This window comes from Poecilia reticulata, chromosome 18 (assembly GCF_904066995.2).
Source record: "Poecilia reticulata chromosome 18, P_reticulata-male-v2, whole genome shotgun sequence".
NCBI lineage: Eukaryota > Metazoa > Chordata > Actinopteri > Cyprinodontiformes > Poeciliidae > Poecilia > Poecilia reticulata.
In genome coordinates this window covers 23,868,158-23,880,623 of record NC_088847.1, presented here as the reverse complement: position 1 = coordinate 23,880,623, position 12,466 = coordinate 23,868,158, and the positions used below count along the sequence as shown (strand labels likewise).

Below are 12,466 nucleotides of genomic sequence, written 5' to 3'. Positions count from 1 at the left end.
TCTGTATCAATGCCAAGTCAACACAGATTATGGATGGGGATTAACTCAAAGTTCAATACTCTGTGTTTTTAAAAGATTTATCACTGTAACACTCAAAGAGCTGCAGACGTCCAACCATTATGAATTTAAACTACAGAGATGATCTTGTTTGTTCAAACTTTAATTTATCAAACCTGAAACGAGGACAAGACCAAAATTATGCCAAGAGTTTGACTAATTTAGAAATATAGCAACTGGATAACAGAAACATTGTTTCAAAAAAACAGAATTTAAATCACAACATGGTGGTTTATCTCCTTTTCTGTCGAGCTGTTTTGCTCTTATTAAAGGGACATTTTGGTCAAAACCTTGACTGCTCTGTTAGCCATGCAGAAGAGTCATGGATTAGAGAAACATTTAGTTTGTCCTTATTTATTATTTGTGGTTTATATTTAGTTTAAGGTAACTTTTAAAATCTTTAAGGTATATTTCAATAAAACTGTTAAAAAGCATTTGAAGCATATGGAGAAATCATGACTTCATAAGATTGTCTTAAGTGTTTGTTTCAACTGGGTGATAAAATCATTTTGATTATTGATTTTCTTTTTCTGAAAATTTTATTTGTCAAAAAAACCTTTCTTTTTTTCCCACCAGTGCTCTGATGATGTTAGCATGTATCGGGTCGTTGATTTCAGATCAACAAAAGACACTTTAAAAAAAAATCTTTTCTGTCATTTTCTATTTCTGTTTTAGAAAAAATTAAAATTGGATTTGGAAAGAGGCATGTTGTATTTCTATGCTAAATGTGCCACCAAATGAGTCTCTCCTGAACGTTTTCCTGACTTCTTTCAGAAGCTCCTGCTGTCGGACCCACAGTGAGAACCGGACCAGAGAGGAAACAAACCTCCGCCAACCTTGGACTGATGTCTATTCCTGTCATATCTGTTCTGATCTTTGGTTTTATTGTATTTATCAGAAAGAAGAGACGAAAAAATATGTTGGGGATACAAAACTTAAAATCCACAAACCTTGAGGACTTTAATTAAGTTTTAATTTGACTTAACCAACAAAACTTTAGGTCCAAGATTCGTCAGGATTTGGCTCAAACAGACGTCTGTCATTCCTCTTCTTTTCTACATCAGGTTTAATAAATGAAACCTGATGATCAAAATACAAGCCCAGGACAATATAATACATACATACTGTATCTGATATTATTTAACAGAGTCTACAGCTACATTGGACAATCTTTGTTTTAAACTTATAACTCTGCTGCTTTAAAATGAATTATAATAATATGTTCCAGTTCTAAACCTAACAGCATTTTGACTCACGTGTGTGACGTCTGTTTGTTTCTAGTATTTTTCCCACTAGTAAAAAAAAAAGATACATTTCCTGTTGGGTTGTGTGGATAGAGATGTGAAACCGGTTTATTTTGTTGTGCTGTTGAAAGAAAAGTAATTTTGAGTCGCTGTTGTTCACATCTGCATTAGAGTGAAACATTATGGTCACACAAGACTGGTCATAGGATTAGATTTATCAGCCAGTCATACAGCTGAATTATCTTGTTTTATTAAAATGAAACATTTTATTAAACTAATCATCTCGTTTCTTTCTTGGGTTTTTAAAAATAAGAAGTTTATTCTTCCTCAAAGGCTGAAATAACTCCAAATGTTAAAAAATATACTAAACATTTGACAAACAGTTTGAGCATGAGTTGAAATAAAATGCAGTGGCCTTCAGTTTCATTCATAAAAACATCACAGTTGCAGTTTTTACTATCTGATTAATCTGCGTTTCACAGCAAACTTCTTTGCTTCTACATTTGTACCAAAACTATCTTGTCAAATGTACAAAAATGTTTTTACAATGTTACAAATATTTATCTCAGATGTAGCAACATGTTTAGAACAACCATGTAGTGTTACGATATGTTAATTTGATGTTTTAATAAATTTTTGTGAAATGGTCTTTGTTTAATTTAACTTGTGCAGTGTTAAGAAAATAAATTTAAAATATGCTAGATTTAAAACTTAACATGTTTTGATTGAAATAGCCTAATTATAGTTTTAGAATTAATAACTTAATCTGGCATATTGACCTTTATTTTACCTGTAGTTAAAGCAGATTGTTTGCCAAGATCTTTGATCTGCCCTTTGTTTGTGTGGGAAAATACATCAGGAAAAGTTCCAGCTTTTCACGCTGATCTGTGAAAGCCACGAAGCAGCAGGAGTTCAGGAGAGTCAGCTTTCGCCTTATTTAGATAATGGAGAAACTGGTGTTTGATCTTGTGAACAAATTGCAGGGAGTTTCTAACTTTAAAAAGGGTCAGAGACAGATTCTGGTTGGATGAGCAAAGATACGTCTTATTTGAATAAATTAAATACAAGAATATAAAACTTTCTACACAAAGTAAAAAATTAGATTTGCTCTTGCAATTCTCCAAAGACGTCTTTGCCTTTTGTCTGTCTGTCGTTTCCATCTTTTTTCCTTTCTCAGGTAAATTTTCATGTTGTTTGTGCTCTGAGGTTTCTGATGTCATCTGATGTGTTTTTCTGGTGATAGTATGCATCTGTCTTGAATAAATGCTGATTATTGTGACGCTGTCATCTCTGTGTGGCTTTTGTTTCCAAGCATGGAATCATTGAATCCGGGAGCAAAAGAGAATATAACGAGCCAGAAGTTGATGATTTTATTCTCTTAACAGCAGAAACACCAGTTTGTAACCTGAGGCTTAAACCTTCATGTTGTTGACAGAAACTCAGCTCCTTCCTGGTCACGAGTGAATCTGATGCAACAAATGCAGATAATCGCCTCATTACGGGACTTTCCTCATTCACTGCCTGTTCGTCTCTCCTGCTGAAAACATTAATAACAACCACAGTGAGAAGGATCAGCTCAACACTCGACTACAAAGTAAGAATCTGAAACTTTTTTACTTTAAAATAGATTTAAAGTTAATAAAGTTGCTTTTCAGATGCTTCCTTATTATATTTTTCTGGATAGAATTTTTAACAGACAGGTTTGTTTGACATAACTACTGAAAAATGTTTCTACATCTTAACAGAAATTACTTCTGTATGTTCTAAAAAAGAAAATTAGGAAGGAAGTTTGTAAATAACATTGAGCTTACAAAGAATAGAAGCTTTTAGTTTTCTTTAAGAGCTCTATGAAAATGTTATTTGTTTACACAGGCATTCAATTTAATCCATCGAAGCTGATTTTTGACTTTTAAAAATTAATTCTGTTTACACTGTTTTCACTTCTTTAAATTACAGAAATTAAGCAAAAGACTTTCTTTTTATTGAGCAACATGTTATTGAGCTTATCGTTTATGCTAAAATGAACTTTATGTGGGAAGGGCCTGTGAAATATTACATAATTTCTGGTTAATAATACAGAAATTCATAACCATGCAGTCAAATCATTAACATGTTAATGTGACTCCTATAACTCATTCTTCCATAGTTTTTATTGAACTAGTTTCATTTTTGTCTCTCTTGTTATTCTTTCACAATAACCGAATTAGCAGTTAAACGGTTTCACAGAGTAAACAGCTGAAAGAAGGTCCTTCTTACGGTGATTAAAAACAAGTTAAACAGGTTTAAAGTTGGTAAATGTTGTGATGTCATTTCAGAGCAATGAACCCTGAGAAAGAGCCGCAGTCAAACCTGTTTTTCCGACTCGGATCACGTTACGACGAGCTCTTGGATTCCGGCTAAAGAAAACAGAAACAAACCAACAGGTTCCTGGAAAAACTGCAGGTGGAGGATTCAAAACATCTGACAACATTTCACTGACATCTTCCGACTCAGAGTAGAAAGTTTTTCATTGGAGCCGCTATAAGAACGAACGTTCTGGGTTTGTTCCTGCTTTATGAGATGCTGACAGAAACTTCTCTGGTTTTTATTTGTTGCTGCATTTTGTGTGAGGTTGTTTTCATAATATCCAAACAAAACAGTAATTTTTTTAAATTTAATCTCCCTCTAATCTACTTTAATGAAGCGAATGATATCCTGCAAGGTGTAATAATTTGAGCTGCCATGTTGTGTTTTCTTTAATCCATCGATAAACATTCCCTTCCTCACTGGACTCAACAGATCCAATGATAAAATAAGTTCCTGTTTTCATCAGTTTATTGGAAATAAAGATTCTCCTTTCAAAACACAAGGTGTGAGAATAAGAACTAGTAATACGGTACAGACTGTAATAAATTAAAATATTCAGAAACTAAGCCGATTTTTGACCTTTAAAAACTTAATTCTGTTTAGACTGTTTTCACTTCTTTAATTTACTGAAATTAGGTAAAAGACTTTCTTTTTATTGAGCAATATGTTATTGAGCTTATTGTTAATGCTAAACTGAACTTTATGTGGGAAAGGCCTGTGAAATATTATATTATTTCTGGTTAATTTCATGACTTTAACATGATGAAATGTTAATTATCTAATGATTTTCACTTTTGAGCTTCTGCTTTTATTGGCCAACAATTGACAACTTTCTAACAGTTACCCAGCTTAATTAAACTTTGAAATTTGAAAAAAAAAACAAAAAAAAAATCATGAAATGTTCCTCTTTGTTTTGCAGAAACGTCTCTTTGGTTTTAGTTCTTCTGACCCTGAGAAAATGAGTTTTTTCCTCCTCCTTTTTCCCCTGACCTGCACTGTACAGGGTGAGTTTTCATGCAAACTCTGGGTTTGCTGTTGCTGCTGCAGGTGCCACACCTTCCTTGTGGCGACACGGTTAAGATGGCTGACGTTTCTCTGCAGGTGAAACGCCTCCACCTGTTCACGAAACAGAGGAAGACGACAACTTCACCCTTGGCTGGGACAGCCTGACCCAGCCCAACACGACCCTCACCAAACTGATCTGTTTTCTCCTGCTGAGTCCTCCTAAAGTCCTGTATCGAAGGATAAACGGAGCTGAGGTCCCAGAGTCTCAGGATGGACAATTTTCAGGACGGGTCCAGAGTGACGGGAGAGGAGGACGACTCAGACTCCACCTGTCCAGACTGAGGACTGAAGACTCTGGAAGTTACCGCTGTGACCTGGCTGCTTACAACCAGGTGTTGAGGAAATGGGAGCTGCAGACTTCAGGTAATCCAGCAGATCTCACTCTCTGCTTGCAGCTCATTAAACCTGATCTCTGTTGTTTCATCATGGATGAAACCGTTTTCTCCCACAGTAACGTTCGTCCTGAACGTGACCAAAACCTCTCTCGGAGACACGTCTGCGTCTCTGAACACACCGAAGCCTCGACTCAGAGCTACTCCAGGTGGGTTGGCCGTTACCATGGCAACCACGATTATCCCCGTATAGGCTACAGCCTGATCAATCATTTGAAGAAATTTCCTATTTATGCAAAAGCGTTTTTTGCAAAAACAATAACTTCAAGAAACTTTATTAATCTCATTAAAATTTGATCATCTGCATCAATGTTCATCTTGTTAGCAATATTTCATATGCAGCAGATGTTACATAAAAAAATACTTTGTGTTTCATTTCAGATAAGAAACAGCTTAAAATAGTTGGTGTAGTTCTACCACTTGTTTGCCTTGCCCTTGTAATTCCGGCTTGTATACGTTTTGGAAGACAATTCCCAGGTGAGTGTCATTTACTGTCTTTATTGGATCTGTTCTGCGTTTTGTTGTTGGTCCATGTTGACTTCCGTGCGTTTCCAATCCTACAGGTCTAATCGGAAATATGGATGAATTAGAGGACATAGAAATAAACGGGAATGATTTTGAAGAGATGAACCTTATGATCAACCACTGAGCTGATCGTCATCCATCCACATCCACATGTTCATCTTTTCATTTCCTTGATTTTTGGCTTCAGAGACTCTTCTAACAAATTACCATCAGTTTATAGAGTAGGAACTGTCCAAGTGTATTTATTTACCCCCAAATTGTACATCCTGAAAATGTTCTTCTTCTACTTATAAAAAATAAAAAAAATCTATATATACATATATATCTGTGACATGCAGTCAGAGTAGGCAAGTGAGGCAGAGCCTCACCTGCCATCATTGCAAAATGTTATATAATAATAAAATCATTTATATTGCCATTTTCACCCTGTGGTTTGTACTATAAAGTACCTATGTTTTGCTTAGCTTAATCAATTCTGATTAGTTTTTCTTCAAAGTCGCTGGATTTTTGTATTTTCCCATTCAAATGCTTGGAAGCGAAGCCGGTGAGGCAGTAGCGAGCCGAGCCTCACCTGGGATTGCTCAACCGCTCGCTAACTGCATTGGCTGCCATTATATGAGAGCATGTTCGTCCTGTCTGTACGCCGGCAATAAAATGGCTAAAACACATTTAATATATCGACTGATTTTCCATAATTTAGCTTATGAATATAATGTACAGCGTTTTTTTTGTCACCAACAGTGTGTGTATCGTGTTTTGTGTGCGGAGGACTAGTCAGAATGACATTACTGATATCTTGAATTAGTATTCCGTCCAGTCAAAACGTTCTTGACTTACATAGCAATTTGAAAGTTTAATTAAACAATAAAAAATAGAGAAAACAAAAAAAGATGTTTCAAAATGCACTACTTTCATGTTGAAAATGGGTTGATAGCAATTTTAGCTTTTCAAAGCTGTTTTTAAGTGCATTCGGTTCGTCGGAAATGAATAAACAGGAAATTCTTTGCAGATATCAGAAGCAGTCTTATAGTTTAGCATTTCCAACATTGTCGAGCTCTTTCTAATTTGTGGGATTTACTGACAGTTTTGTGCAGGAAGCATAAAATTCTGCAGGCAACTGTTTGGACACCACAAAGGGGCTTCCATGTCATTCCTAAATCAGATATTTAAAATTTTAATTTTAGAATTATATCTTAAATCATAATTACATATATGTGTCCTGTCAAATGACAGATCCAGAGACGTCATTTGAGATATCTTGAAAGGAACTTTGACTAGTCAAAATGTAATTGAAGATATCTTGAATTATTATTCTTACTAGTCAGAATGTAAACACAGATATCTCAAATTACCATTCCGGATAGTCAAAATGTATTTTTAGATAACTGGAATGTAATTACGGATAGTCAGACAAAACCGAATTTATGTTAAGAAGGCTTGCCATAAAGGTAATGCCAATGAATCCAGTTTGTTTCGTAAAACGGTTGAAACAAGTCCAAACAGCCCAGGACTTAAGGAGCTCCCATCGCCCTGCTGTCCGATGGCGGTGACTTAACGTACGACTCGGCGCTCCATGAGACGACTATGTATTCATGCGAGTCAGAACCTGGTTCTTCAGTTTACTTCTGGATCAAAATATATGGCAGCAAAACGGTGTTTCACCCCAAATCACATTTACTTGTTCTATAATTTTCCTGCTTGTGTTTGCAATTTATTTTATCATAATTGATCGTCAATAATGACAAAACACCAACAAAGAATATGGTGTTATAATTTCTAATATTATAATTTCAGGTTCGAACTTAACTTTTCTGAAAACTGCTACGCAATGGCTTTCTATCGCAAACGTTTCAATTTAAACTAACCTTCGATTCATATTCTTTCTTATTGACATTTGTTTAGAACACCAACCATAAAATACAAACTTTAAACAACCACGGGTGAATCACATGCCTGAATATAATTGCAATCCAGAAACATTCAAAATGTAACGTAGAAACAATAAAAGATTAAACACAATCAGACTTCATACGTGTCTTTATTTAGATTCAATTTTAGAATAAAACCTTGAATCTAAATATACCTACCCAAGTTCATATAGTAACAGCTAACATGCATCCTCTGACCAAAATTAATGATGGAAAACAAAGTACAAAGATAAAATAACAGCTTTACAAATCTAAATCTGAAAACATTCAAATCCATTGTTACTTCATGAGTTAATATCTCACTAGACAAAAAAAAACATAAAAAATGCATGCATAACTTTGTAAGCTTTTAATATCTCACTTAATATTTTAAATGAAAAACTGACAAAATACAGTGAAAGTTTGTTTTAGATAAACATCCTATTTTATATGCTTTTCTTCTCCAAGTTGCTATAATGTAGAAATGTTACCCAGCTGTAATTACTCTGCTTCCAAACATTAAGTTACTGAGTGTCTTGGTGCCTGAGGGTCAGATAATGTTGTTCATCCTGTATGAGTCCTCATGTGATCAGTTAATCTGCTCCGATAACTGAAGCCTTTTCCACAAGTCCCACATAAGAAAGGCTTCTTCCCAGTATGAGTCCTCATGTGATGAGTTAAACTGCTTTGCCAACGGAAACTTTTTCCACAAGTCTTGCATGAGAAAGGTTTTTCACCTGTATGAGTCCCCTTATGATCATTTAAATATCTTCTTTGTTGAAAACTTTTTCCACAAAACTCACAAGAAAATGGTTTCTCACTTCTATGAGTCCACATGTGGGAAGTTAAATGTCTTTTTTGGCTGAACCGTTTTCCGCAAGTCTCACAAGAAAATGACTTTTCACTTGTATGAGTCCACATGTGGGAAGCTAAATGCCATTTTTGGCTGAACTTTTTTCCGCAAGTCTCACAAGAAAATGGCTTCTCATCTGTATGAGTTCTCATGTGAGACGTTAAAATGGCTTTTTGATGGAAACATTTTCCACAAGTTCCACAAGAGAAAGGCCTTTCCGCTGTATGAGTACTCTTGTGATCATTTAAAAACCTTTTTTCATGGAAACCTTTTCCACAGATCCCACAAGAGAAAGGCCACTCACTTGTATGAGTCCTCATGTGAAGAGTTAAACTGATTTGAGAGCGGAAACTTTTGCTACAAGTCTCACATGAGAAAGGCTTCTGACCTGTGTGAGTCCTCATGTGAACAACTAAATTAGATGTGGTTGTGAATCTTTTGCCACAAGTCTCACATGAGAAAGGCTTCTGACCTGTGTGAGTCCTCATGTGAACAAGTAAATTAGATTTGGTTGTGAAATTTTTTCCACAGGTCACACAAGAGAAAGGTTTCTCACCTGTGTGAATCTTCATATGAAGAAGTAAATCAGAATTGGATCGAAAGCCTTTTCCACAAGACTCACATGAGAAAGGCTTCTGACCTGTGTGACTACTCATGTGACGAGTTAAACAAAATTTACTGCTATACCTTTTTTCACAGCTTGTACATGAGAAAAGATTCTCATCTGTGTGAATCCTCATGTGACGAACTAAATTAGATTTGGTTGTCATACCTTTTCCACAGGTCACACAAGAGAAAGGTTTCTCAGCTGAGTGAACTTTCATATGATAAATTAATGCAGTCTTGTGGTCATAACTTTTTCCACAAGTTGAACATGTGAAGGGCTTTTTGCCCATGTGAGTTCTCATGTGTGTTGTCAAACGTGCCTGATTAAAGGATTTATCACAAATTTTACAAGAATATAATTTTTGCTCTGGATGAGCTTTCTTGTGTGTTTTTTGTTTTGAACTCTCAGTTTTACCTTTTTGTTGTTTGGTTTTCTGACATATTTCATTTCGTTTCTGCTTCTCATCTCTGTTTCTTGGGTCTTCAGATTTGCTTTTCTCCTGATCCTGGTTCTCATCCTCAGCAGAGTCATGAGAGATGAGTTGGTTCCTCTGTTGTTCTATTTCATTGTGGATTATTTGCACATTAGAAGGATTCACCAAAATGTCATCAGTCTCCTGTTTCAGCACAAGCTGCTCTTCATCCTGACAGATGCAGAGTTGCTTCTCTTCCTCTTTGAACAGTTGATGTTCTGGTTCTTCTTGCTCCCGTTTTATCTGTAGAGCCTCTGGTTCCTGTTTTATCTGCAGAGGTTCTGGTTCCTCTCGTTTTAAAGTGGAGTTCCCCTCCTGGTTGCTGAACTCATTGTGAACCCCGTCCTCTTTACACACGCGGCATTGACAGAGATCTGGACCAAAACACAAACCAAAAACTTTTAGTTTGGAGTCAAACTATGAATACTTCACTTTAATTCATTGATACATTTGAAAAACCTTTTCTTAGATTAATCTAAAATTACACATTTTTATGTATGAAAATCAGACAAAATGTATTATGGACATTCACCATGTTTTCTGGTCAAATGAATGATTTTAGTAATTCTAAGCACAGGTTTAATTTATCTTCAGACCATGAGTAAAAAAATTTGCTTGTGCTTTTTTTAATCCCACATTTAACTCTTAATTAAAAAAAATATATATATTTTATTTTTTCCATTGTTAATAAACAGCACTGCAAACGTCTCTGTTGTCATGAGCGTTTCACTGGTGGAGCAGAATTATTCCTAAAAGATGAGTTTATAGTTGATGCATGTAAACTTCCACCAATCACAGCCCTTCTACCTCCTGCTCTGTTGCTCTACGTTTACCTCAGTGCGAATCGCACAGAGTTAACTACTAACGTTGTGGAGCTTTGCACTCTCTTCATAGTCATTTTATGTTATTATTTTTCCAGTTACACCATGGATCAAATCATATCAAATGCTTGGTCAACTTGCTTAGAAAACTGTAAAACAACTGAAACACTGGGTGCCTTTAAATCTCAACTTAAAACCCAACTGTTTTGGCTAAATTACAGGTTTTGATGTCTTTGATGTTTTTAATGTTTTTATCTTTTTTAACCTTTTTCTTTTTCTTTAAAAAAATATTTGTCTAACTGTTTATTCACAGTCACATGCTGTTTTTATTTTAATTATGTGAAGCACTTTGAAATGCCTTGGTGCTGAAATGTGCTATACAAATAAAATTTGATTGATTGATTGATTGAACCATAGTTTGTGCGCACGGCCGAGTGGAGATCGGATTCTGAAAAACTCATCCCATGAAGCTCGGGCAACCAAAACAGTTTCTATTAAAAAAACTCGACAGACACCAAATGGAAGAGCTGCTAAAACCACATTAGGAGAATTTAATTAAATCTCTCATTTGTTGCGCATTTCTGCACAATGCAGCAGATTTATGTCATCATGCAGGGCTGGTCCAAGGCTGTATGAGGCCTGTTATGTAAAAACTTTGTTTTATTTCAATCAAAGCTATAAAGCACCCTTCATGCTGGAGGCAGTTTGCTGGAAACGCATAATAAAGGGTATTTCTGAACTGGGTTTGAACCATCAGGATCACAGTAAACTGAAACTGGTGGGATTCTCCCTTTTTCTCCCATCTCTGTAAGAGAGCTGGTGGATATTGAAAGCGATGCCCTTTTCCTCACTTCCCTGGACTACCCCATTGCTATATTCTTTGCCTAATTTATAATAAAATAATAATCAAAATGCATTTTGATGTGTTCTTCATTGACTCAGTGTTTCACCTTAGGTAAGACTTATTCATTTCCTTAACAGGTCTTAAACAGAATCTGATTTAGGGGCCGCTCTTGCTGCTAAAACAGATTCTGTATTACATTTAATCTGAGACAGGGGAGCAGTTTAACTGGACAACCTAAAATCCAAACTCAAAGATTAAACTCACAGCATCAGATTGTAGCTATGGTAACAATCCAACTATAAATAATATTCTTTGTTTTATATTTGTTTACAATAATATTTGTTAACAACAGCCCTAGTTTATGACTAGATTTATCTCTACGCTGACTATACAAAATATGTATTTAAAATATCTTCAAAGAAATTCTGAAGAGAAAAAATGACATCAAATTTACTATGTTTTATTTCAAGAAATATACAGTGAATTACTGTCTGAAACATTAATAGAATATTTAAAAAAATAGCATATTTTATTTATAGGCATCCTTCTTGATGCTCAAGGACACAGAACAAAATACATAAAATCTATTTGTCTATTTTGACCAGACAAAATAGACATATTTTGTCTGGTCCATTTAAAAATTGACTTTTTAAAGTCCATTTAATAATATAAATGCCTGCCCCAGCAAACGCTGATGGACTTTATGGAATAATAAAAGTATTTAACAATATATTTTTTTAATCGACCTGCCCTCTCGTAGTCCAACCAGTGCTCCGTTTCTGTCGTGTTTATCAGTTAATTTAATTCTGTAAAACATTCATCCTAATTCGTGTCTCACACATTGTTTCCTTTAATTTTTCTCGTGTTTTTCCTCCAACTTTTCTCCGCTTTCGTGCCTCATATCGTCAGTAAAACGTGAAGGCGTTTCGTACCTATCCGGTGTAAGATGATCTTCGGTATCCTGGTAAAATCCAGCGGTCTGCGATGATCCTCCATCTTTTCCTCGGACTTCACGTTGATTTCTTTAAACTCTGAATTATATTTCAGCAGGAGTTAACAGCTCGTTGATAAACTGAAGACATTTTACTGCAAATACTCACATATTTACCTAAAACTAGCGATGTGTTTTCTGTGCCGAGGCTTCGGGGCGAGTGTCGAGTAAACCAGGAGGATTTTTGTGGATTTGAAGCTTCTGTTGCTGGAGCAGGATGTGACGTTTGAAACCGCGCGAGTGGGCCGTACCACGTGACTAAGTATACAATTTAAAAAATTATACAAACTACTAAAAGAAGCAATTTTCTAAAACTCCACTAACAACCAAACTTTCAATAAA

The 12,466-nt window shown here is 35.4% G+C and overlaps 2 protein-coding genes across 2 annotated transcripts; one reads left to right on the top strand and one right to left on the bottom strand.

Annotated features, from left to right (window-relative positions):
• The first annotated feature begins 2,508 nt into the window (after positions 1-2,508).
• Positions 2,509-6,297, top strand: LOC145548621 (uncharacterized). Its single transcript, XM_081599372.1, has 7 exons — positions 2,509-2,895; positions 3,617-3,743; positions 4,567-4,651; positions 4,749-5,075; positions 5,164-5,253; positions 5,486-5,581; positions 5,668-6,297. Exons 3-7 carry the CDS (start codon positions 4,606-4,608, stop codon positions 5,751-5,753), a joined length of 645 nt encoding a protein of 214 aa, XP_081455498.1. The 5' UTR covers positions 2,509-2,895; positions 3,617-3,743; positions 4,567-4,605; the 3' UTR covers positions 5,754-6,297.
• Positions 6,298-7,648: 1,351 nt separating this feature from the next.
• On the bottom strand, positions 7,649-12,371 carry LOC103481299 (uncharacterized). Its single transcript, XM_081599371.1, has 3 exons — positions 12,242-12,371; positions 12,066-12,164; positions 7,649-9,842 (listed from the first exon to the last, which is right to left on the bottom strand). Exons 2-3 carry the CDS (start codon positions 12,127-12,129, stop codon positions 8,101-8,103), a joined length of 1,806 nt encoding a protein of 601 aa, XP_081455497.1. The 5' UTR covers positions 12,130-12,164; positions 12,242-12,371; the 3' UTR covers positions 7,649-8,100.
• Between the last annotated feature and the right edge of the window lie 95 nt (positions 12,372-12,466).